Source organism: Candoia aspera, chromosome 4 (assembly GCF_035149785.1).
Source record: "Candoia aspera isolate rCanAsp1 chromosome 4, rCanAsp1.hap2, whole genome shotgun sequence".
NCBI classification, from domain to species: Eukaryota; Metazoa; Chordata; class Lepidosauria; order Squamata; family Boidae; genus Candoia; species Candoia aspera.
In genome coordinates this window covers 74,919,531-74,946,456 of record NC_086156.1, presented here as the reverse complement: position 1 = coordinate 74,946,456, position 26,926 = coordinate 74,919,531, and the positions used below count along the sequence as shown (strand labels likewise).

General features: G+C 38.6%; 1 protein-coding gene across 2 annotated transcripts in view; it reads right to left on the bottom strand.

Annotated features, from left to right (window-relative positions):
* ACLY (ATP citrate lyase) overlaps positions 1 to 21,252 on the bottom strand; it is a 60,396-nt gene extending 39,144 nt beyond the window's left edge. For both annotated transcript variants that reach the window (XM_063300587.1, XM_063300588.1), the window contains exons 1-3: positions 21,117 to 21,252; positions 3,142 to 3,306; positions 602 to 724 (exon numbers count right to left, since the gene is read on the bottom strand). In XM_063300587.1, the coding sequence (XP_063156657.1) occupies positions 602 to 724; positions 3,142 to 3,300 (282 nt within the window). In that variant the 5' untranslated portion in view covers positions 3,301 to 3,306; positions 21,117 to 21,252. The remainder of the gene's footprint in view (positions 1 to 601; positions 725 to 3,141; positions 3,307 to 21,116) is intronic.
* Between the last annotated feature and the right edge of the window lie 5,674 nt (positions 21,253 to 26,926).

Sequence of the window (26,926 nt, the reverse complement as noted above, 5' to 3'; positions counted from 1 at the left end):
AGCCCTGGGAAGCTATGCATTTATGATTGGTCTGTTAAGACAGAAGGATGGTAGTTTGAACAGGAAGGAGATTCTATATAAAAACTATGCAAATTCTAGGAGATCACCATTAATTCCTTTTTTTAAAATATCTCTCTATGCATCACTTTTTTCTCTAAGTTCCTCTCACCTTTCTCACATTCTGTACTCCTCCTCCTATCCATGTAATTACTCCTTTTTCATCCTTCCTTTTCCCACCAACACCCTTATTCCCTTTCTTATCTAAGCAGGCAGCATTCCCCTCTCAAAACAAAAGCTGTCATAGAATACACAGAATGCACTATCCACTTAGAAGTGGCCCTATCATCTCCAGTGAAGAGCTCCAAATGGGAGGTGGAAAGTGAACTCCCCATGTCACAGACCTATGGTCAGAGTGACCCCTGTAGGCATTGTGTAGTAGGAACATTCATTATAAAATACAAAATATATTCAGTGCCATGCTGTGTTCTCCCAATAGGTTTGGGGCATTCATCCATCCATCCATTCCATATCCTGTCCTTTCAAAAGGTCAACCTCCAAATAAAATGAAGTGGTTTACTCAGAAATAAATAACAATACTTACTGTAGCTTCTTTTCCAAGGCGTGGTTTCAGCCAGCCTTTCACTTGATCTAAGTTAAGATCCACAGCAACCAAGCCAAGTTTGCCACGTCGTTTTATCAGCTGATCAGGTTTCACCACAAGACGCTAGAATTTTACAAAGAAAAAACCCAAAATGAAAAACTAATCTTGTGGGGGATTATACCAAATTTGTCATAACTTACAAGTTTTTCAGAAAATTCAGACACTGCTTCTCCATGTGAAGTAATTTGATAATTTCAGCCACATCGCAGAAGCAATATAAAAAGCATCAGTTTTATTGATAAGACTGGCTGGAAGTAATTTATGTGTTCATTTTGGCATATTTTAATGTAACACCTTTAGAAAGCATCACCACTACCATGACATCATCATTATAGCAAAGAGGGCTAGAAAAAGGCATCATGTATGAGAAAATTCTTATGATTAACAGGAGCAGTCTTGTACAATGGTCAGATATTTTAACCTTTAGACCACTCTCCTATCTGCTGACTTGCAAGCAACTCTGCTCATCAAAGAGGAGCAGCCCTACATAACAGCAGTCTACCTAACATTCATGGCAGAACCAGGGATCTGAAAGTATCTTTTCTGTTCTTGCTTTAAGCATCCTATCATTAAATTAAAAGGATACTCAGGGCCCTTCCTGTCTCCTGGCAAAACTCCTAACCTTATACCTTCCTTGCTGACACAAGGCAACAAATGGGTCATGTAACTAAGTGCACAGTATTTAATTAGCTACCAATATAGCTGTCTTCCATCAGCAAGAAAAATGGGACTGTATTGCAGATGGATGCTCCTAATGTGATTAAACTGGATGGGGGCCAGGAGAACAAGCAACAGAAAAGAGATAGGGACAGAATGTCTTTACCTTGCAATTCTGATTTCACAATAAAGTAACTTGAAAGGAGAAGGTTCCCAGAAGTTTTCAAAACAAAAATGAAAATAAAAGGCACCTGCCCGAACACCATTCTGCCTGAGATTCATATGACCCCCACCCTGGCCATGTTTAAGGGAGCCTTTAAAACCTGGCTGTGTCCCAGGCCCTGGGTCAGAAAGGGTTTTCTGAGAAGTTTCATTTTTTAAACTGATTGTTGATTTTCTACAGACTTTCTTCTGGATGATATATTCTGTGTTTTTATTGTTTCATTGCTGCATTTTTAAGCCTCCCAGAGTCATACAGATTGGGGCAGCCTATAAATCAGATCAATCAATCAATCAATCAACAAGCTAGTGAGAGGCATCTCATATGTTACTTTAACCACAGAGGACACAGGATTCTGTATCAATAAAAGACACAATAATGGTCAGTTGGAAAGTCAAATACATCAACTGACCATCCTTTGCTTTACTATAATCAAGTACTCCACAAAGATACTAGTGTGATAAGGCTCTTTCTGTCAAGGGCTGTGTTCTCTCAAAAGCAACCTGTTAAGGGTTGCATGATGAATGGGGCTAAAGTACCTTTATAGCAATCTTGGTTAGCTTTAAGATGCCACAAGGCCTGTCCAGTGGGGGTTGCTACCAATTATTAACAAACTAATATGTGTTAATTTAATAAACTTTTGAGGGTCACATGAAAACATGTGCAATAATAAATGTATTAGTTGCTAACGTGTCAGAAAACTCTAATTTATAGCAATCTTACTTAACATGGTTAAATGATAACAAATTCATTAAAAATTCATTAAAAATAAATGAACAGTTAAGCAATTATTTTATGTAATGAACACAACCTTCAAACCGGTTGATGATCAAACTATTTTTGTTGTCCTGCAACATGGTTTCCTCAAAGTGAACAATTTAAAAATGTCCGGCCAGTCCCTTGAAACTGGGACTATGTCCCAGATAGACAAAGTCTATCTGCCAAACCCAAGGCCCAAGGCCAGCCTCCCCCAGTCTTGCATTGTCTAGACATGCTGGAGCAAGAATTCCAACATTTTTACCAGCATTTGCCACTGGCCTTAAAATAATGCCATGCTGACAAGGAATTCTGGGCGTTGTACTTCCGACACACCCAGTGGGCATCAAATTGGGGAAGGCTGACATGGGAGATCAAAACGTTTTAGCCCAGAATCAATTATTCTGATAATCTCTTTGTGCACTGCCACACCAAACTCCTTTCAGTTTGGTCTTCCAATTGGTAAGGCCCTTTGCATCAACTTCCCTCCTCCCCAAATAGCGCTCAGTACATTCTACTGTCCACATACACAAGTAGCACTGCTGTCTGAGACTGCCTATCAACCAGTGACCATATTGTTGTTTGCATACATAAGCTCCTACAGGAGCTTTTGACTGGGGAAGGCAATGGCAAACCACCCCGCTCTATCGTCTGCCAAGAAGATGTCGCAAAATGGCGTCCCCCCAAAGGGTCAGACGTGACTCGGTGCTTGCACAGGGGACCTTTCACACACAGGAGCTCTTAATTTCACTTAAAAGCATTTTATTCAAACTCTGAAAAAAAAATTTGTTTGCACTACAAGCGCTTTGCAGGAGAGGGGGAAACAGACATAGTTTTGTTTTCTCACCTCGGTCAATAACCAGGGGTGATCTTGGATGAGCCGATCCCAGTCACTATCAGGTGTTACTCTGGCATATTTGAAGCGATTCTGGATGGCTGAGGAGGTGCAGATATATTTGTACAAAAACTCCTTCCCTGTTTGTTCAGAAATTGCTTTGGCAGACATGGCTACCTAAGGCAAAATAGAAAAAGATATACTACAGTCAGTTACAAAATACTTAATTTTAGAATATTTACTTTAACATGGCTTTACTGACAAAGATATGACTCAAAATTATTCTACATTTAAAGTGCTTCTGGCATCTCCAATATTATTGGGTAAACATTAACTCTATTCCAGAAACTTACTGATGTATTTGGAAGAATCCCCAGGCTAACATTTCTGGTGGACTGTACAATTCAAAACACAAAGAAGGCACAATTACAACTAGTGTGTCAATTATAACCATTCCTGAACACAGTGAATTTCCCACGCTGTGGAATGCACTGCCTCAGAAGAGGCTTTTAATTATTAATTTTAGGGTTTGTTTTCATTTTCATTTTTAAACTTTTTGTTCTGTAATTTGTATTTAAAGATGAGATTCCTTGGCAAGGAATGCTAAGAACTAGGAAGAGATGTTCAGAATCAACAGAGAAGAAAAGAACCAGTTAGCAGCTACTCAGTCAGGACACCAAAACAAGACACCAAAACATAGGCAAAAGGATGTTCCCCCCATTCCTACTTTATCTCAAGTTTCTCCAATGTGAGAGCAGGTGTTCTACCAAGCATTTATGAAGAACAGGATGAAGAGGCCAGACTGAAGCTGATAGAAAAATGGCAAGGGAAAGCCTATTTGCATAAATGAGTTTAAATCTCCAGAGCCAGGAGAATGGCACCCTACATATGGCCTTTAAGTCAGCTATCTAGTTAACTATCATGCCATTCAACCTGTGCTTAACTAGCTCACTAATCACAACGTTAGGGGGTGTTCTGTTAAATGCTTTGATAAAATTGAGATATATTGCGCCAACGTTTGCATTGCACTTCTTCACCGCCCAGTCGTTTGTCGAGATGGGCGGTAAAGAAATGTGATAAATAAATTAACAAACATTTGTACAATATGTTAAGGAAGATGTCAGATAATCTTATTTCATGTTTTGATCACCTAAGAGTTATTCTTGACAAAAATGTGTCGACCTTTGATAGTAACTGCATGTTTTCAAAGTGCCTAGTGATTAATCTTTTATAATCTGCTTTAGAACTTCTCAGGTATCGATGTCAGACAGATTGGTCTGTAGCCTCCTTGAATTCTCCTTTCCTTTGCCCCAGTCAGTTTTCCATCCCTTGTTAAATTGAAGGGAGGTACTGATTGGGCTCTATACACTTCAACATTTTTATTTATGACTTGGATGAAGAGATGGAGGGAATCTTTTTTTTTCTCCTTTTTTTGGCTTTTATTAATTGAATAAAAAAATTGAGAAGAAAAAAATACAGAATGTTATAAATTTTAAAAAACCTCTCGCCATAGTAATCAGATATTGAAATAGTCTTCCATGACTCTTTTCTAACTGTGTATCCATCAGTCCTAAAAGGAAAAGTTCTTTGTCTCTTCCTTTCCATTCCTATATTTTTCTCTTTCACATTTACTATAACTTTTTTCTCCGAATGTACTTATTATATATATAAAATCTTGTAATAAAATCTATTTAAAAAATAAAGAAAAAACTAAAAGAAAGAAACAAAAACATGCAGAGCATATATTAACAGATAGTCTACATATATAAAAGTTCTACATAAGCATTTCAATATATGGTGGGCATATTTCATTTTTCTTTTGAAATTGCATTTGGAAAAATATTAATGTTTTGAGTAATGCAGAATAAAGTATATTTAAATGTGTCATAAGAACACAGGGAAAAATCTGTCAAATCAGTATCCTGTTTCTTAAGAGACCAATCTGAGGCTTCCTGGAATGTGTAGCAGGATACCAATAGCCTTGTCCTTCACTAAATTTTTCTTTTTAGTAAATAATTTAAAAATCTTTGACCAAATAATCAAGCATATAGTTTTTAGTGGCACATGGTATCTCAAGCTCAAAATAGCCTAGATTAGTAGCCACTGGCATTTTTATTATTGATGATTTTGTCCAATTTTCTTCAAACCCTCCAAGTTATCACCACTATTCTGACAAGAAATTCCTATATTAATCATGTATTATGGAAACTGCATTCTATTCTGCTTACTCTGATTTTCCTGGTCTATCAATCAATGATCCAAAAAGACCATCCAAAGTTCCCACTTTGAAACTAAAAGAGGTCTGAAATGGGGAAGAACACCTTTGAATGCCATATATCAACCTTCCTAAACATAGCATCTCTTTTGGACTACAGTCCCAGAAATCCAAATTATTTTGGACAGAGAATGATGGGACCTTTGGTTTAACATATCTGCAGAGTGCTTGGGTGGGAAAGGTTGATATATGGCCTATTACTTGCTGAGCTAGGCTGGGCTTTGGTTTGATCCAGTAGGGTTCTAATAAAGTCTCATACCGTATTAGGACACTGAATAAACATTTGTTGAGTTCAACTTTTTAGAGGAATTTGTACCTTTGTACATGCTTGTTTTATCATTTTAAGCAGAATTTGGGCTAGAGTCTAGTAACACAAAAATCTTACTAAAGTTAGCCCAATTGACATACCTAACTCCAGATTCCTTGTCACACATGAATGAAGTAAGATAAACAGAGATGGAGATGGAACCCAGATGGAGGAGTGGGTCTAATATTTTTATCCATCTGTACAGATACATATATAGATATTCTTGTGCAATTTACTGAAAGTCAAATCTCAACGCACTTAATATAATGGCCCTATATAATACAGACATGAAAAATATATTTTGATATCTTCTAACAGGTAATAAAGAAAACAGATTATTTTAAGCAGACTTTCGTAAAATCACTATGGAGGGTAATTATGTCGACAATCTCTCCCTACTCTAGAAAATGAATGAGTTGTTACTGAGGCTCATTAAGTTTTACTGCTGCTTGCAATTAGCTCAGTGCTCAAACTGCATATGCAAAAACTGTACCTGCTAGCTCAGTCTTTACTTAAGGGAGATGAGAAAAGTGAAAATGAATGTTTAGTTGCCTTAGAACAGATAGCAAGAAGACAGTTTAAAAACAAGGCTGGAGAGCGGAGCTGAATTTCTCTTTTGGCTTGGCTGGTAACTCATGCGGTCACTATGAAATATTTGAAGACGTTATTTTAACTCTATGGGAAGAAATACTAATGAGGAATAAGACAAAATTAGTAAAAGAAATATGAGTTCTTCAAACTAGTAGTTTCAATTGTAATACTTTCTAGTAAAACTGTTAACAGTTTGAATCAAACATTTCTCTTTCCTGAAAATTTATTATAAAACTTTGAATTCCATGAAACTTACTTCCTAGTGAGTATAAACTTCCCAATGAAGTTTAGCCTAAGATGCCACAGAATTCCTCCAAAGATATTGTTCCTGAAACACTGTAAATATTTCTTAGACAGAAACAAGCATCTCACCAGCAAAAGTCTAGTTTTTCCTACATGGTATATGTTCAGAACAGTTTGAACATATAGAACATACACATTTTTTAAAAGAGGAAAACAGTTTTAATAGTTGAGAGTAAGAGAACACTAGGAAAAACTGTCAAGGGAATCATTTTGTTAGAGAATTTGGCCAGAGTGGGTACGTATGTACCTTAAATCCATTTGGAATCAGATAATGAATTTTTGTGAGCTGAGAAATTTATATATAAGCCTCATCTCTCTAGAAAGCACAGACTGGTAATAACTTTTTAAAAATACCTTTTGATATCTAGATATGGATCAAGAGTGGTAGTCTTAAATGGCTCAGAATTCCCTCTAACAGTAGAGGATTTATCATGTTTCTTATTTAACAATAAGCCTAGAGTATTATTAATAAATGCTTGTTGGTATACATTATGTTCAGTTGTATAGGAAAGTGTGGAATAAGGAACTGAAAGATCAAGTATGTCAATGGAAAACTATTTTGGCAAGTGTCTGTAGAGTAGAAATTATGGTTTATCCAACAGAACTTATTATTCAATCAATCAATCAATTTATTTATTATGGCCATAGACCAGTATAAGTGGAGTGCTCTGTGAATATATATAAATCTATCATAATAGATAATAAAATAAATAAAATTTAAGACACTTAAAATACAGTTATAAAACAACCTAACTAGCATCTATGAGTGCAGTCCAGGATGCAGTCTATATGTAAATAATAAAGTTTATTATCTATTAAGATAGATTTATATATATTGAGAGCACTCCACTTGTACTGAACTACGACCGTAATAAATAAATTGAGTGAGTGAGAACTTCTTATTTTACATGAATTGAAGTCTTATGGATCTTCTTGGGAAGAAATTAGTAAATTCACCTCATTACCAGAGTCTGAAAATTAACAAAAGAAGATAAACAGATCCTAAATGCTTTTATGAAAGAAAAAAAAAGATAATACAAGGCTGGAAGCACACCTATTCTCCATCAATCCTACAATAGTTTGAAGTGCTCCATCCTTTTTTAAATATTTGAACGAGTTTTTTTTAAATCTTTTTACCTATAATAAATGTGCTTTTAAAAAAGAAAAACACTGCAGGCTAAAAGAGCAGCAGGCCTTCAAGGCGAAAACAGGAAGAAAGGTCTTTACTTCCCCTGTAGCCAGCAAGAAAGCTGAACATCCTGACAAAAGAAGAAACCAAGTGCTCTTTCTCCCCCTTCTGAGTCTGCTCCCTTTCCTGGCTGATGTGTCTAAGATTCCAGGGGCAACCAGATAATCAATTACATATAAAACTGAGCCAAAAGGAAGGGCATATGCTAACTATAGAAAGCTGAGTTCTGTAATTTTCAAAAACGGCTCCCTATTCTTTTATCAAACTCTTGATTATATTTTAAAATCCAATACTCGCACAAGCAAACATAAATGCACACTTTCATTTGTTGTGGTGGCAACAGATATTCAGAGTTCTCATTCTACAAATCATTTGAATCCCATCACCCAAAAGGATCCTTGTAGTGTGCCAGTTGGGCATTTTTTGTAGATTTACTTCTTGGTACACAGATAAGAATGAATATATACCACTACTAAATATGTGTGGGTCTGTTTGTTCTTTTAAATAATCTCATCTTTGGAGAATATCTGTGTTGGCTCACATTGTTATGCTATCATAATGAGAGCCATAGAAAATACTGTTCAGCTGCCAAATTCCGCTCTGATTTGCAAAGCCCTAAAGTTTAATGTAATCTTATTTAGCACACTGCTAGGAATCTAGCATGCTTTCCACAGCTATACAGGTTGTGTAAAAATGCTGACACCAACCTCTGTATTGCTCTGCTTATTTTAGAACAAATTTCGAATCATCTAAGCTCTTCAGTCCATGCTATACCATTTGCTGCTTCACAATGAAACAGATGCTATCAACAATCTTACCATATGCATCCAGGTCTATTTATTTTATGAGAGCTATAAAATAATCTTGTTTTAAGAATTTAAGCTAAGGCTTTTTTTTTCTCATTTTGAGGGTATACATATGCAATCCCTGATTATCCATGCTTTGGGAAGCCTGTCTTCCAGATTATTACCTTTCATACACCATACACAGAATTCTTGAGAAAGCAAAAGAATTGGAAAAGCAAGTGATCTTGCAAAATAAATTTAGGGAAATGTTTCTCTACCCCTTCTCCATATATATGGGTTCAACATATAGGCTGATTCAGCCCAAGGCAAACTTCTCACTCCCTTGGTACTTTTGATGAACAACAGAAAGCTCAATGTTTCTTATATATAAATGCCATGTAATCAGATTTAAAAAGAACGGTTATAGCTCAGCGTTAGGGTTTTGGAAAACTACTAGCAACCAAATAAAATAGGGCTAGTTTACAGAGTCAAAGGCTCACATTCCTGGTATTTAATCTAAATATTACTTCCCACTTCATTTTTTTCAAAGGTTATTTAAAGTAGGTTACAAGTAAGAGATTAAAATTATATTAAAATAGAAATATTTGATCTCTAAAGGTTCTTGTAGAGCAGGCATTCCAATTTTATACGTAGCAGAGAAGACTCACTGTAAAATGACTAGAATGCAGCCATTAGGGAATATTAGGTATCGGGTATCTCCTTTTCAGATACAACAGGTATGGACACTACTTTTGCTGAGTTACCTGGTGTTTGAACCATGTCAACTGGATTCTCCAATAATCTTTTTTAAACACATTCTCTAGTTGAGTACACCTCCCCCACTCCCACACATATACGCCACATGGTATCTTCTTCATTTTTAAAAAGCTGCAAGACACCACAGCAGGAGTCCAAGGAAGACACAATTACAGGTAAAGCAATCAGGAATTGTCTGCTGATTGAAGAGCCTCAATTAACAGCCAAAATTGCAAAATACAGAAGAGAGAATTTGAAGAGGCTGATGTGAACATTGTTATTTGCCTCCCTTCCTTCCTTAAGCAGGAACTCTCAGCCTACATGCCAGGAGAGAACTTTTAGTTGGGCTGTGAAATCAGGCTCCTGTTATCCCAAGGCACTCAGCCCAAGAAGTTAACTGCTTTGTCTTGCATGGTTTAATCTACATTGGCATCCTTCCTATCAATCCCATCTAGGAGGTATTTTTAATTTATTTATGTCAGACTTCTATCTGGCTTTTCTTCCAAGAGCTCAAGATAGTACACAGAGTACTTCCAATATGATCTTCACAACCATAAAATAGGCTGGACAGAGAGCTTGTGACTTGCCCAAAGTCATCGTGTGTGTGTCCGGGGCTAGGCGAAGACTTGAACCTGTGTGCATCTGGTCCTAGTCCCACACCCAAAGTACTACAACATACTGGAAAAATGGAGTTCTAATTCTCTCTCTCTTTCGAGCAGGCATGAAATAAGTATTCAGCAATTCTGGACGCAGACTATAAATCAGTTTTTCTGTTCTGAGGAAGAGGCTACCACATGTGTTTCTTCTCTAGTTAGAAGATCACACTCAGAAGAGCAACTTGTGCAGAACTGTATCAAAAAAGCTCCCTAAAAGACAAGTTCTTTCACACGCCAACAATGGATCTTTTCAACTGCAGTTGTGAAACATACTTTATCTCTCAGGATTTCGGAAGCTCTTGGGTGATAAATGAGGAAGCCACATCTCTTCAAACAGATCTCTTTGTCATACCAACATGTCGAGGCTAATAAAATGAACTCCATTTGCATGTAAATAATGTCAGCATACATATATTCAGGCACAAAGAGTACCTAAGCTCTATGAGCTGTTCAAAGAAGTGATGGGCAAGTTTAAAATACTTTACAGCAGTGTTGCTCAACCTTGACAGCTTTAAGATAGGTGGACTTCAATCCCTTGCTGGCTGGGGAATTCTGGGAGTTGAAGTCCACCCATCTTAAAGCTGCCAAGGTTGAGCAACACTGCTCTACAGTATGCTATTTTTTAAAGAAAAAAGTACAATAGAAGTGTTTTATAAACATATACTCTCTTCCCCTGAGAACAATCCTTCTGCTAAGGCGCTTCCACAGCACCCATATTGCCTCATTTTAAGGCCAAACTATATGTTACACTACTAGCACAAAGTGCAGGAAATCAGATCAAGAGCAGGATCATACTGAAGGGATAGGGGACTTTTAAAGGTTTGCACACTGCTGCAGTCCCATCTGCTTGCAATTCAGGTACCTGCATTTCTCCAAGACCAAGTATAGGTAACCCTGGTATTCTGCAGATGTTTTAGGCTTCAACTCTGATCAGATCCAGCATGCAAAGGCTTATGGGACTTGTAGTTCAGAACATTCTAGAAGAGGAATAGGCAACCTGATGCCCATTAGATGTTTTGAACTACAACTTTGCATGTTGGATCTGATCAGAGAAATGAAGATGATAAAAGTAGCTGTTAGCACTAACTAATCTGAAGAGTCAAGAAATCATGAAAGGCTCTTTTCCATTCTAAGATACAACACATATTCCTGCAGCTGAATGAACAGTAGATGGGCTTTGGGAGATCTTGGAAGCAAATAGTTATGGCTTTCAGCAGACATCTTAATAATGAATACTGCATAGAGCTTCAAAAATCTGAACAAACATCAGGTGACAAACAGTTAAATTTTTCTGTACCTGTTTCCTGCTGCCCAGACTTTTGCAGCCCAGAGCTGGTAGTTCTACTCCAGCAGCTCTGCATTCATATTTCTGCTAAAAACTCATTATATGCTGGCATAACTTCTCAAAGCCCATATAGTGTTTGCCTCTAGGTGCTCGTTAAAAGCAATCTGGTAATAGAAGTGGTGTGGCTGCATTTCTGTGTCTTAACAAAAGAAAACTTTAAGATGTCAACATTGATTATTCACTGAGTGCTTTGAAGATTATGGTCACTTGGAATTGTAGCCATATGAAAATACAACATATTAATAAATTCATTAATTAAATAACAATCCTATAGCAGCCTACTCAGAAGCAAGTTCTATTCAGCAGAGTAGGATTGCAGCCTTTATTCCTCACAGGGCATTCACACTTAAGCAGAATGTAAAGTAAAGGTAAAGATTTCCCCTGCACAGTCATGTCCGACTCTAGGGGGCGGTGCTCATCTCCATTTCTTAGCCGAAGAACCAGCGCTGTCCAAAGACAATTCCGCGGTCACATGGCCAGCATGACAGGCACGGAACGCTGTTATCATCCCACCGAAGCAGTGCCTATTTATCTACTCGCATTTGCATGCTTTCGAATTGCTAGATTGGCAAGAGCTGGGGCGAGTGTGGGAGCTCACTCTGTCACATGGCGCTCGAACTGCCAAGCTTGCAACCTTCCTGTTGACAAGCCTGGCGTCTTAACCGCTGAGCCATTGCGCCCCCTTAGAATGTACACATCAATTACCCATTTTACCAGCCTTTCCAAGCCTTCTCAAGAGCTATCATTAGAATATTGCTCAGTGATGGGGAGAAGCTTTATTCCAGTGCATGAAGCATATGTCTTATTATGCCCTTCCTTTCCAAACTATTAAGAGAGACAGTCCGATAATTAATTGAGCCTTCTTATCTTTGCTAAATTGAATAACAACAGGATCCACTGTAAAAACAAAATTTTGCCTTTCTGGTAATCAGAAATCCAGAATCCTCTCATGTATCCCAAAAGATGGAGTTTAATTCTCTGATGTACAAGATACCGATCTGGGCAGGAGAGAGAAAGAAAGATATTTAGAATACACTCAAGTCACAGCTGTTGTAGCGGCCTGACAATCTCTAAACTGGCAGCTACAAACAAACGTATTTGCACAGGCAGACTGCTGAACAAACCTTCCACCAGCTATGTCAGCAGAGGACCATGTGGGAAAGGTCCGTAACTCAAAGGTAATGCATATGTGCTCTGAATCCAAAGAGTTCCCTCTACCCCAACAATACGAGGAACTGGAAAGGGAAGGGCTGAAACTATCCTCCACTTCCACTTCTTGTAGACAACCCTGGGCAAGAGGAACCATTACATTACTTAACAAACAGCAACTCCACAAATACAAGTGAAAAACAAATAGCAAAACACAGTGCTCAGTGAAAGACAAATAGCAAAACGCGGCTTTCCCAAAGCATGTTGAAACTCAGTGACGTTCAAGCTTCACTTCGTGCAACTATTTTCTCAGTGACAATGTTGGCAAGAGTCTACAAAGCCAGCCAAGATGAAAACATCACTATTAATGTTAAGAGCAAGCCAATAATAAGATCAATATAAAATTCCTTGTCCTTCAAGTCCAGCTCAATTCCTGGTGAGGTGGCTTTAAAGCCATGGCTGTGCTGTTTTATTGGCAAGAAATGGCTTTCTTCTGGGAAGGTTTTTTCTTGAAGGTCTCCCATCCAAGTACAACCAGTTCTGTCCTGCTTAGCTTTTTGTGATCAGCCAAGTTTGGCTAGACTCTGACTTCTACTTAGGCTTGCCTAGTTACTTGGAAGCAACCTGCAATTAGAGGAACCTATTTTTATATATCTGCATATAGATATAGATCCAGAAAACACAAAGAAAACACAAAAGATTCATAGCATATGTGGAGATAAAAACACAAAAATGCCTCCCTCCACCTTTTCAAGATTCAAGGCCATTTTCTGCTGTTTGACTAAAGGGGCAGAACCTTCCTATCTCCTTGGAACTTCTCTCAGAAAGGTTCTATTATAGAACCCGCTGGTTTCTGCTTTGAGTGCAATCAGGCCAGCCACCCAAACAAAAAAGGTGGATCTACCAGATAATGGTGGTAGGAATGGACTACACGTGAAACCCTATCCTTCAGAAGCCCAAATGCTCAATTTTCACTAGTACAGAAGGAGTATGTGTTTGTTTCAGGAGCAGTCATGGAAGACTCGTTTCCGGCTCACAGAGAAGACCTGGTTTTAAGGTCTTCTATGCCCAGAGATCACATTAATTTTCAAGATGTTACTGTCATCCTGTCCTGTGAATGTGTCAGAAATGTGTCAGAAGGCAAAGGCAAAGAAGCATGACAAGAGAAAGAGCTGAATAATTCCACTGAGCCAAAAAAATTGACAAGCAACCTGTCCTGCATAAAGAAATCTAAGTGATATACTGCTTCCTGTATTCATACATCCTCTGTTCATACAGTGCTATGAATATCACTTCTATAAAATGAAACTCAAGACAGGTAACAAAAAACGGGCAGTTTGAGCTCCAGGCAGCCAGCAACCATAGCTAGTGATTATTTATATGAAGCTAGCTAATGTATTTCCCTGCCTCCATAAAATCATTGCAGCAATGAATTTATGTTTCTATAGCGAGACATGAAATATGATTGGGAACCCATGGCCTGCTTGCAATTTCCCAGCATCTCAAATCATGCTTCTATTCCCACCATTAAAACATCCCCTGGGTTTCCAAAACTGGACCAAAAGGCGTCTCTGAAATTCAGCCATTTTGCTGCTGAATGTTGGTGTTCAGGCAGTTTTTTTTTTGGGGGGGAAGGGGATTCAGAGGGTTAAGAATGGTTTGTCTTGAAGAGACTTCCCACTTCCATTTCCACCCTTAAACCCACCTTTAAAAGGCCAAAAAGATTCAACTCTGTCCCTTCCTGGCATGTCACCACCTTTGTGGTAACTCATTTGTGGTTCTTCTGTTTGTCAGGAGCAAGTTGCAGCCCCGAACTCTTGGAAAGTTGTCTAGCCCTGCTAACTTTGCCAGGTAATTAGGCCATACTCTTCCTCAATTTTGTGATTTCCTAGCAGTACCATTTTGTAGAACTGGGGATTACGGGCAGAGTAGAAACTTTGAAAATCTTTGATGTACATCATTATCTGATATAAATTAAATCCCTCCGGAAGATGATACTAGCACACTGGGTCTTGGCTCAATGGAAATCCACTTATCAGGCTTCACTATAAAAATTATTTTTACTTTCTGACATAGCTATCAGAATGCTATGTCTCCCAAAGTCTTCATGAGAGACCATCATTTCAATTTCTTCTTTGCTAAATAAAGTTTGTTATCATTCTTGGATTATCTCTCCATGGCTACTGATCAGAAACTAAAGTGTATCTAATAAATAAGAAAACATTTATGGGAAATAAGCCATAAAGAATCTCTAGACGGGTAAATCGCAGAGATGGGAAGCATCTCATTGGTTGAGGGCCACACTTAATTTTTTAAGGAATGGTACTAGACAGTGGCGATAATGAGTATGGCAAGTTTGACCACATGTGGCTAGCACTGAAAGTTGCCTACTCCTGCTAGACAGCAATGTTATGATATCTGATCCATGTATCTACTTTAATTGTGAAATGAAACCACTATCACCTTCTGCTGCTATTCACATATCCAGGGCAGCTTCCAATTAGCACACATCAAAAAGATTTCAAAGTGTGCAAAGTATACTCAGGAAATGCCAGCTGAACTGTTAATATTCAAAGCCTTCCTCAAATAGGAAGGGCAACATATTTGTTCATCTGATCTTAGGCAGAACAGCTGCCACTTACTACAGGACCTCAAAGTCACAAAGGTTTAACTGCTGTCCACGTTGCTTTGTGCAAATAAAGAAGAGGCCAGCACAGTGAAAGCAAGCCTACACGTCAGCAGCTTGGCATCTTCCGTCACATTTGCCCCTGTGTAAATACTGCAGGTAGCAATCTGGCTTGCAAAAAGGTTGGCCTATTAATAATTGCCTAATATAAATGCTGAATCAACCTTTTCCCTAAAGGTTTTACTACAGAATCTCACTTTTTCCGCCTGCTAATGAACAAGATAAGCTTTCTCCAGTGCAGATGGGGACATGCCAAGCTTGTTAAACAGCTTGGAGCTAATTTCAAAAGATCTAAGTGAAATATCCCACTTGAATGGTGAATAGTTATCGTTATGCTAGACACATCCATGTAGCAGAGATGTAAATTTGTTCAGAGAAAAGACTGGATAGTAAAATCCAAAATCACTCAGCAAGCATTAATACCAATTTTGGCATGATTATTCATTTATGAAGATTCCTCAATTCAAATTTGCCAGTACAGCTGCCCTGTTGCTATTAACAACAGCCAATATGGAAGCTACCAAGCACCAGAAGTTGTGTATTGCAGGGATACACCATAAAAAGCCCAGTGATACTTCCCTTAGCGCCCACCAGACTCTCTGTCCCCATGAATATTTTTAAAAGATTACCTTAAAATAAATAGGAGACAGGAATCTCACATGGTGCAAAGCAAAACACCAGCCTCTCCCATCCTGCTGATTTGCAGAAATGCCTCTGAAACCCACAAAACAGCCACCAGGAGAGCATCGTGGGGGAGAAGGAGAAGGGTTAGCTTGCTTTCTGATAAATGAGTGGTTTTTGATATCACCACCACCACCCCCGCCATGGCAGCATTTGTTGAACAGGCAAGTCGTCTATTTCAACCATTCTGAGAACATGCACTCTCTGCATTCCAGATGTGCTTCTTCGAGCACAGGATACACAGTCCAAGGTTTTGCAAGAGAAACTGACCTAATAAAGTAAATGGATCAAAGATTTCCCTAGGAAGAACAGTTTTAACAAAAGTGCTGATACAACTTATATGAACACAGAAGTTCCTTTATCGGTGTTCTTAATACTGGAAATATTATCCCACTGTACTCTCCAGTTTTCTTTGCTTTATAAATTATTTATGGTTTTTTACCAATTAAATAAAACTATTTTTAAAAGAACTGACTTCAGGCAAGAGGCTGGGAAGTGGTAACGAAGTCAAGTCTTTATTTTTTTAGGCCACAGATGACTAGAATAAAAAGATTTAGGCAAGCAGTCTAGTAAGTACTATTACACTCATCTGAGTGGCTGGTGTGAGTGGTGGTATAACCTGCCCACAAAGGGGGCCTTTTGCTCATTAGAGATACAATACTATGGCCCCAAATTCAGAAAGAATGGAGTATTTGTCAAGATCATTTAGGATAGGAAAATGCATTGTTCAGGGGAAAAAAAAACATGCTTGACAAAGAGGTAAAGACAAAATCACAGACCAGTCTTCTCAAGACTCAGTATAGCTGTATTGTTCTCATCAAAAGTGGGACTGAATTGGAACTCACAAAAGAATAACTGATGCCATATTTCCAAGAATGGTGCCAACAACTGGATCCAGAGAAGAGAGAAAAATAAAGATGATAGAGCTTTATGGTGGCAGACTAGAGAAGGTTAAAGCTCCAGAAACTAAAAATCTGAAATATCTTTCATCTTAGAGATATTAATATTATATAAATATTAATTTATTATTAATACATTTCTATTTCATTTTACATACAAAATAATTGAGAACATCTTATAAACCATCAAAATAATCAAACAATTGAAAAGTTTAAATAGGAGAATGAGGAAATGAATTAAAAAGAAGCCAGTAATAAAACAACTATTGTATCAAATAAGTTCAGAATTCTGTTAAATTCTAGCAACATGAATACCATCATAAGGCAAAGAATGTGGGAGAGGAAGGCCATGGCTGGACTACATTACTGCTTTTTAATGTAGCTGTAATGAATGCCAGTACTAAGACTATCAGAGGAATAATGAAAAGGAAGATTCGAGAAATGGAATTTGAATATAGTAAGTTAGTAAAATATACTTACTATATTTGAACTAGAGCCTCGTGTGACGCAGAGTGGTAGGTGGCAGCATTGCAACCAAAACTCTCCCCATGACCCGAGTTCGATCCCAGCGGAAGCTGGATTCTCTCTGGGTAGCCAGCTCAGGTCGACTCAGCCTTCCACCCTTCCGAGGTCGGTAAAATGAGTACCCAGCTTGCTGGGGAAGGTGACGACTGGAGAAGGCAATGGCAAACCACCCCGCTCTATAGTCTGCCAAGAAAATGTCGTGAAAACGGCGTCCCCCCAAAGGGTCAGACATGACTCAGTGCTTGCACAGGGGACCTTTCACCGTATTTGAACTATCAGAATTATTATATTTGCATCTGACCTCTATGCTGCTACATTCCAATTAGAAGAGCAAAGCAGAGGTTGAGTGCTTTAAATTCTTAGCTATGACTGCAACCACCTAATATCATATGAAGAAAATTCATACTTTAGGGTTCACTAGTACCTTTAAACAAAGTGGGAAAGGCAGGGAGCCCTTTAGCATTGCATTTCCAGCTTTTTTATTGAAACAGTTCCTACAGTTTCTTCACTGGAAGGACTCAACACAACAGGCCAACACAGAAAACCAACAAGTATCAGCAGAAAACAAAGCCAAAATAATAGACTCAAAATAAAGTGGCACAGTGATGAGACTAGTGACATACCACACACTGATGTGTGACTCGGTAAACTAGTGGTTATTTCAGCTGCTTCAAGGTTGCTTTGGCATGTGAACAAACAAAAAAAGAAAAGGATCAATTATTTCCTTCTTCTGCCACACCCAAAAGCTTGTTTATACACAAAAATCCATCAGAATTCCTCCTATACTTACCTAGTATAATTATTGTTTTACGGCAGCCTTCCCTAAAATCACAGCCCTTCCAGATGCATTGGGCTATAATTCCTAGCATTCTTAATTGGCACTGTTAACGTGCTTAAGTCCCTCTTAAGGGGATGCGAGCAGATGACACACAAAGAAAAGAACATTCAGCAGTTAGAACAAATCTTCCAAGCTACCCAGATTGACAGGACAACTGCCCAGATTTAGCATCTGATCCCTGTTCTGTCAATTTCCCATGTTTATATATAACATCACGATGAAAAGGTTAAAGTTATGTCAGATATTTGATACAGGTTTAAGGAATATCTCGGTAATATTCATCTTTCCCCCCTAAGTTTTCCACTCCACGATTTGCCTTTTTAAGACAGGGCATCCAGTAGCACTATGTTAACTTGAAATCAGAGGTAAGAAATTTGTCACAAGACCCCTGAAACACACTTTTCGATTACCTGCTCTTTGAACAGCTTAGTTGCCAACTCCTCGAACAAAGGCAGAGATCCAGAGGGACAGGGAAGCCCTCCATATCTGGTAAACGATCAGTGATAAACAACTTTTCCAGTATGAGGAGGCTTCAGAAAATTTGAAAGAATTGTTGCTAGGAGGAAAAACCCATGAGGTTCTCTTGGAAGAAGCCACAACTTGCAGGGCAACCTTTGCATGTCAAATTCAGTGTCCGACATGTTCAGTAAAAAATTATCTCCCACTGAGAAAAATGTTTTCACCTAAGATCCTGGAGATCCACTGAGCCTTTGTTTGGACTCAGTCAGCTCCATATATACTTCAAGGCAATTATTGGTTTTGCCCAAAAGTAGGAAAATATGAGCTAAAGCTTCCTATCTCTATTCCTTCTATCACACTGCAGATTCTTGTCAAAACTGAGCAACCACCAACATTGGTGATAGAGTAAAGTAGATCACGATTGATTAATTAATAGATCTCTGGGTGATTTGTAGTAGATACCCAATAGCTTGTCCTACCATTAAGAGAGTGAAATTACTCTCTCAAACAGCCAATTTTAAATGTCTAAATGAAAAGCAAATTGTTATGCCTGCCCACCTAATAACAGCGATAATTAAAACTCATACACCCACCCACAGAAGTGAACATGCATGGACACGGGGTCCAGATCAGCCTGTGGCTTGGTTCTAGCACTGAATACAGAATCTGAGTCTGCTCACATTCTCAGAGGCATCCGGTTCATTAACTCTTGCTTAGGTCTGCCTGCCTGAGCTACTGTTTTGTCCCTGTCTGTCATTGGAGGATTTTAGGGCTCTATAAAGAACAATGTCTATCCAAGCTGAAAATCAGCTCATGCAGAGAATGCAGGACAATCAATACACTTCTGAGACATAGCAAAAAGTTAACAGCAGAAGCAAAAATCACTCTGAAAGGGTAGAAAAGGTGATGAAGACAAATCACTGTCTTGTGCCAATTATTCTAGTACATTTCAGGTGCTGTGCTAAAACATAGCAGGATAAACCTCTTTCATCTATTTTTTTCTGTATCATATTAAAAGATCTATATATCCTATATCTATTCTTCCCAACATATAGGCAAATGCCTAAAGCAGGGTTTCTCAACCAGGGTTCCATGGAATCCTAGGATTCCACAGGGGTTTATTTATTTTCTATCCCGCCTTTATTGTTTTTACAAATAACTCAAGGCGGCAAACACACCTAATACTCCTTCCTCCTCCTATTTTCTCCACAACAACAACCCTGTGAGGTGGGTTGGGCTGAGAGAGAGTGACTGGCCCAGGGTCACCCAGCCGGCTTTCATGCCTAAGGCGGGACTAGAACTCACAGACTCCTGGTTTCTAGCCCAGAGCCTTAACCTCTAGATCAAACTGGTTCCCTGGGAGATCCACAATTTATTTAAAAAGTTAATTCAAATTCGGGCAACTTCATATTAAAGAGACAAGTTTCATTCTTTACTTTTAATTTAAGAACACTGTTAATGCAAACATACAGGCCTACCCATGAAACAAATATAATAATTTTGTAACTTCTGGCTTATATTTGAGCCTGAATGTGCAGGGGTTCCCCGAGGCCTGAAAAATATTTCAAGGGTTCCTCCAGGGTCAAAAGGTTGAGAAAGGCTGGCCTAAAAGAAGTCCTCAACAAGGCATTCTCTACTGCCCTCTCAGGCATCTAATCCTAAGAAATAGACCTCCTTAGAATATGAGGGATAGCTGGGCTGTTACAGAGAAAAGCAGTAATAAACTATGTATCATAAATTTGTGAGGACTTTTTGGAGCCTCTGAAAGAGACCCATCAACACCATGCCTTGTGGTTGGGAAGTCTACAGATTTAAAGACCCATGTGAGAAAGTAGTTTCTCTTCTGAGTCCCAAATTTATATTAGATTCAACAGATGATTCACAAGTTTCCAAACTGAGGAAAAGAGAAAAATTACTCCATCGATTCCTGAAGCAGTAGCGTATCTTTCTCCCCTCCTATGTACAAGACAGAGGGAGGTTAAAACTATGCTAGGTCCCTTCTTTTTCGCTCTCCCCCTGCCTTGTGACTCTACTATATTAACGACTTATCAAAAGTACCTAGGAGGAGAGAGATCTCCAGTGATTTATGAAATACTTTATTCAACTAATATAGATTGCCACTCCTGTGGGTTAAAAGGGGGGGGAGGGGTTGCTTTGCACTCCACTTGTTTCACAGTCTACAGATACACTTGCGAAAGTAATGGTGCGCTTTTGATGCTGAATACATGTAATGCAACAGTAGCTATTTATCTACATAGTACAATCCGGTACGCGGAGCTTTAAATAAAAAGTGAAACAGGTACCGGTTCTAACCAGCGATCGGGCACTTACAAAACAACTGCGTTCATTGGATCCCTTTGCTAGGAGGGAAGGGAACCGCTCGAACGACGACAGTCAGAAAAGTGCCCTGTTAAAACGTCCTTAACAGCCCGAGGGATGCATTTATTTCCCAACACATCCATGTGAAAGACGCAGTTACGGAAAGCGCTTAAAATAAAAGAATTTTGTACAGAGTTTCCCGAATCGCCCCCTTCCCAGCTTACCTGGGGGTTAAAACGCCTTGCCCTTCGCCGGCCAGGCCTTTCCTAACTCTGAAGCAGCTCCGGCTGCCTTTGTCCGAGTCTTCCTGCTGCTTTCCGGTCCGTTTTCTTCTCTCGCCGCCGCCTCCTCTGCCTCTTCTCATATGGCTAGATGCACTTCCAGCCCTGCCATAGGGCAGCATTTTCTCCACGTGCCGCTTGCCTGAGCAATGCCTGACTTCGCCCATTGGCTCGCCTCCCGTGGGCAGAACACCGCATGCTGAGGGGCGGTGCGGGAGAGTGTTGCAAAGCTTTATGGGAGTTGCAGTTTTTTTTAATCTGTGACTTCCAACTTTCATCTCGTGTGAAAACAGAGGGCGGTAGCGGGCTGGAAAACCGGAGACAATTCATTTTACGATTGTTGTTGTTTTTTATCTTTTTTCTGTCATTTTAAAGCGTACTTGTCACTAATTTTATCTGTGGGGAAATTAATGCAAAAACTTAGTTACATTTGAAAAGGGATCTTCGGAGCCTCCCTTCTTTAGAAATAAAAAGTGCCTCTAAACGTGTTGGGAATTCCAGTGTTTGCGGGAGTATGTACCCTCTTCCTTTCAAGTTATAACTAAAATTATAATTGTACCGTTAGTAATCTATGTTTTAAATAACAAGTGTGGGTAAGAGTACAACTGAATTGTGCATTTTGCAAAATGGGGATGTCATCTGCCATCGTTTGTTCACTTCTTCATCCGGTCAGAAAGGGTTCCTATGCAATAGCCAGTTAAATTATTGATGCAATTTGATTTCCAGGAAATTTAGAAACCAAGCAGAGGGCAGCAAAAATAAGCATAAAAACAATGCTTTAATTATTCCTTGCTGACAAGAAACAGACCAGTAGTAGCAGACTGCAGACAATCTGCTCTCAGATAGTAATTGTCAATTACCAGCAGAAAACAAGTCTGTTGGGCTGGGGGGCCTGTTTTTTGTTAGCAAGCAAGGAACAAAATGTGCTTTCAGTAATGCCATATAGGACAAATGTTGAGAACAACAGTACTGTAGGTGATTCAGCTTAATTTTTCCTTTTGTCATCACCTCCCCATGCACAAAATCAGTTTGTATATATAATACTCCTTTTTCAGAACTATATGCATCTGATGCAATGAACTGTGATCCATAAAAAATTATGCGATGATTAGCGTACGTTTTTAAGAGCCCGCAAAACTATTTACCATTTCCTTTGTTTTCGCTTTTTTGTTTTTTTAGCAGGAGCTCAGGCTGCAGGACGATCCTGCCTGCCATCTGGCAGAGGAAGACAGTTTTCTTGCAAGGACAGGCTTGCTCAATAACTTGCCTATGAGATTTTCTTCCTTAGGTGTCAAAATAATTTAATAATTAATTTCTAAATACCATGCAACTTGAAAGAAAGTTTGCTACTCCATCTCATGCAGCAGAGTGTCTTAGGCCAACTGTATGTGGTTGTTTGCATACACAATTTCAACACTAAAATCATTTGTTTTAAATAATAAAATAATTTAGCCATCTTGCTAAAGAAGTATTGAGCTGGTGTGAATATCGGCTTAGTATATTATTTTTTTTCTGCCCATTTGTAAAATGGGAAATATAATGGAATGCCTATGAGCAGAAAATATGAAACCCCCAATTTCAGTTTAAACTCAGATCTCTAGTGACCTTAGAAAAGCCATGATTCCAGCCTTCTGCTATAACTACTAGGACCAACTCCCAGAATTTCAGCTAATATGACCCTGACAAGTTGTGATCTATCTTACAGGGCCTTTGTAAGAATTTCTGAAATAATGTACTGTTGTAAAAGTGAAATTCAGCACCAGAAGAACTGCTGAAACTTCCCTAATAACAGCAAAATTGCCAGATACATTTTTGTTCAGAGAGATAATTGGCTGGGTTCTCTCAATAGCCAAACCCTAAAATCTGTTGAATGGTATAAAAGACAGACCACATTTGTCATTTGAATAGAACAAAAACTGTGTGCTTACACTTCTAAATGTGATATGGAATTGGCACACAGTTTAGCTAGCTAATGCTTTATTTATGTTTGCAATGTTCAGATCACAGGATAAACTGCTACATCAAAGGAGTAAAAGGATTGCAAATAACACCTCACATCTTGCAAATACACTCCCATAGCCCTCTACTGTTGCTGATCCTGATAAATGCAAATTGTTTTCTATTTTTTTTTTCTTTTTTTAACTTCAAGAGAAAGTTATGCTGTCTAGACAGGTATCATGCATGACAATGTCAAGTAGGCAATCCAATTTGGCAAGAGAGCAAACAAAGCCCTTGCATTGCTCTCATCTACACAGAGAGGAGGTGCACAAGAGTGGATAGATGGGAGCCTTCTTCCTAGAACATGCTTAACTGGCTCAGGTGTGGGGGTCAGTCTACTGTGGGAGCACCAGAATGGCTCAATTGATTGTCAATTAACCCTTAAAGGGTTAGATTTAGCCCCAGAGTGAAATTAATTTCACAAAATAACTTGGGTTGTCAGAATGCTAAGTCAATGCGATGCCCATTTTTCCTTACCTAGTTCTCCATGAAAAAGAGTTGGAGAGAAAGAACAGCTAAGAAAGTACACCTCTCTGTTAGAAAACTCACTGCCAAGGCCTAATGGAACAGGATACACTCCCCAAATACTGGATGGCTACAGTGACTGAGCTATGACTGCCACTGACTATCTGACCAATAGAAAGAAGCTAGGAAAAGCATGAAACTTTGCCAGTACTTCATTAAATACTTACTAGAGAAAGTGGGCAGGGACTCTGTAGTCCATATATAGTGTGTGATTGTAAGAAGATTTGATGGGAATATACCTGACTTGGTTATACATATATTGTTAGAACAGGGCCATTCACTGCCAAGGAAACCTGGCCAATGTGCCATCAACTGATTAACTGAAGTGGCACATAATGATTAAGTTTCCATTAAATGAGATGTCAAATATAGTTCTAATAAGCTGCTTATCTTTTCTTGGTGCAGCAGATGACTTGGCAAACTGATTTCTCCACTATCTCTTTCCATTTTGGCTAGTATCCAAGCCATTTTTGCAATGGCCAATACACTGACATTTCCTGTCTATGTGTGTGTGTGTGTTTTATTTCTTTACAGGTAAAGTCTTCAATTTGAGCTTAACTCCTGGAGACTATATTGACATGTCCAAGTTCAAGTAGCATACAAAACACATTGTCTTTCAATCTTTCCATTACAACAAATGTACAGGATAGGTAGGACTGAAGGATAATGACTGGCCTAAAGTCACTCAGTGAGTTTCCATGGCTGAAGGTGGGCTTAAATGAGGGATTCTCAGGTCCTAGTCTAACAGTTTAACTCAGGGTTTCTCAACCAGGGTTCCATGGAACCCTAGGATTCCATAAGAGGTCACTAGGGGCTTCCTGGGAGATCACAATTTATTTAAAAAATTATTTCAAATTTGGGCAACTTCACATTAAAGAGGTAAGTTTCATTCTTTATGTTTAGTTTATATACAGTCCTACACATGAAACGAATATAATAATTTTGTAACTTCTGGCCTATATTTGAGGTTCCCTGAGGTCTGAAACATACTTCAAGGGTTCCTCCAGGGTCAAAAAGTTGAGAAAGACTGCTTAAACTACTATAGTACACTGGATCTTTGTAGCCACTCCAACTGTGAAAGCTAGTTCTCACATGATCAAAAGCAAAAAGCCTGATATTAGATCTGTCTGTTAACAAGACAAGGATGAAAATTTATTCATGTCTTGCTCTTCTTCACATTCTCTCAAACCTGTCAAGCATAGTAATTTTTTCTAGACCATAATCCACTCACATCATATAAAGTATGTTGCAAGAAATATGGGGGTTCTCAGATTCACATGGTTTGGTTATGTTCATCTATGCTTTTTTTTTGTTGCTTCAACTCATTACAAATGTTACTAAATTGTTGTTGTTGTTATAGCGGGGGGGGGACATACAGCAGTTCAAGTTGTAAATGTGATGCTAAATTATACTTTAGAAGTATGAAATTTGACATTTTATGAAGAAGTCTGGCTCTATAGTATTATGTCTGGGTTTCAGCAGGGAAAATTATTCTGAGTAGATGAAAACCAATTTGTATTAGCAAGGTTAAAGAGTAGTTTCAAGTTCCTTATCCTGTAATTTTTCTGATATTCCTAAAAACTCACCTTGTTTTCTTGCTGTTGTTTTTTCTTATATTTGTTGATATTCTTTACTGAGATATCTTTTGCAGAAGCATCTGAAGGATCAAAAGCTTATATCAAAATGACAAAAGCAGTGTCATGCCATCCTAATGCAAAATCTGCTTGTGCAGTGTGATGTCACAGCACATGTACAAAATGGAACAGTTCCCCTGAGCCCAGAAACCACAAGACATGGAGAGGCAGGAGCTTCCAGGACTGCAGACAAGCTTCACTGTTGCCAAAAAAAAAACAAAAACACTTTGCTCTGATTACAAATAAGCAAATGAAGAGCTGGAAAAAGAGCCAACTCATCTCTTGAAACAAGGCAATGTCATAGGTTCAGACATACCGTACAATTTTGAACTCACATAAATTCCTTGTGTGAAGCCCCTTTTTATCTAGTTATATTATGACAAATGCCATTCACATTTTCATAACCTCAGGCTGAATAGCTGACTGCCCTGTCCACAAATTTCAAATTGTTTAGAATATGGCAGAACTCCTATTTTTAGGGTAGGAACTGTCCCAGAGACATGTTAAAATCAGTTCTTGCCATAGGCATCTGCCAGGGGGACATGTAATGAAATTGTGATGTCATAACACAAACGCTGTGGCTTACATTCTTGCATCCAATGCTAGGACATGAGTATGAAAGGCTAGGGTTTGCATCATGACATTGGAGAGCCTTTCCCAACCTCTATATCCCAAGGGTATTGGGACCACAAGTCACAGTGTCTTCTTCAGAGGCCTTGTTGGTTGAAAATTCTGGAAGTTGCAGTCCTACCATATATGAGGAATGATAGGATGGGAAAGGCTTGAATAGATGTTTCTTAATGCTCACTTGTCTAACATAATCTGGGGAATCCCAGTAGAGTTTATATTACATTGATATATAAATAGTAACAGATTGCATAAAGACCTATGTGTTACAGATAAATTAAAATCTAACACATATGCTCACATAAATATACACGGAGGGGTAGAAGAGTCTAAAAGTAGATAAAAATAGACTTAGTTTTAGCTGAAAGAAATGCCAAATTGCATTTGAATGTTATGAAATATCTAAGTTATAAAGAACAAACAAGATATTTCAAAACCTCTGGAATAACCAGTTGGGCTACTGCAAACTGAAAGCCTAACTTTCCCAGCCTCTGAAGAAGAACAAACCAAACTGGTTCTCTAGCTTAATCAAGTAAAGAGTGTCAGAATGAAGCAAACTTTCTTTTTGTAATCAAATATAGTCATATTCACAACTGTGAAAGGGTTGTCTTGGTGTCTTTGGTAGCTGCACCCATAACATGGTAAGTTCATGAGAACTTCCTGGGTGTAGGGGAGGCCCTATATACACTTGCCACATATAGAACTGGGGTTTATTAACAGGTTCACACACATGTACATCACTTGATTTATTTATACTTGATTGCAATGTGCATAGGGCTGCTAGATCAGGGCTACAAAAATCTGGCTGAACATAAGAAATTCAGAAAACTAACTCCTTGTGACAGTCATCTAGTGGTCATGTGGATTTTTGTAATCCAGGTCTGATTGCCCTACTAATAACTTGTAGTGAAAGTGATTTTGAGCTTTTCTTCCTTGAAATTTTGAGAATAGTTTTTTGCTATTTTGTCA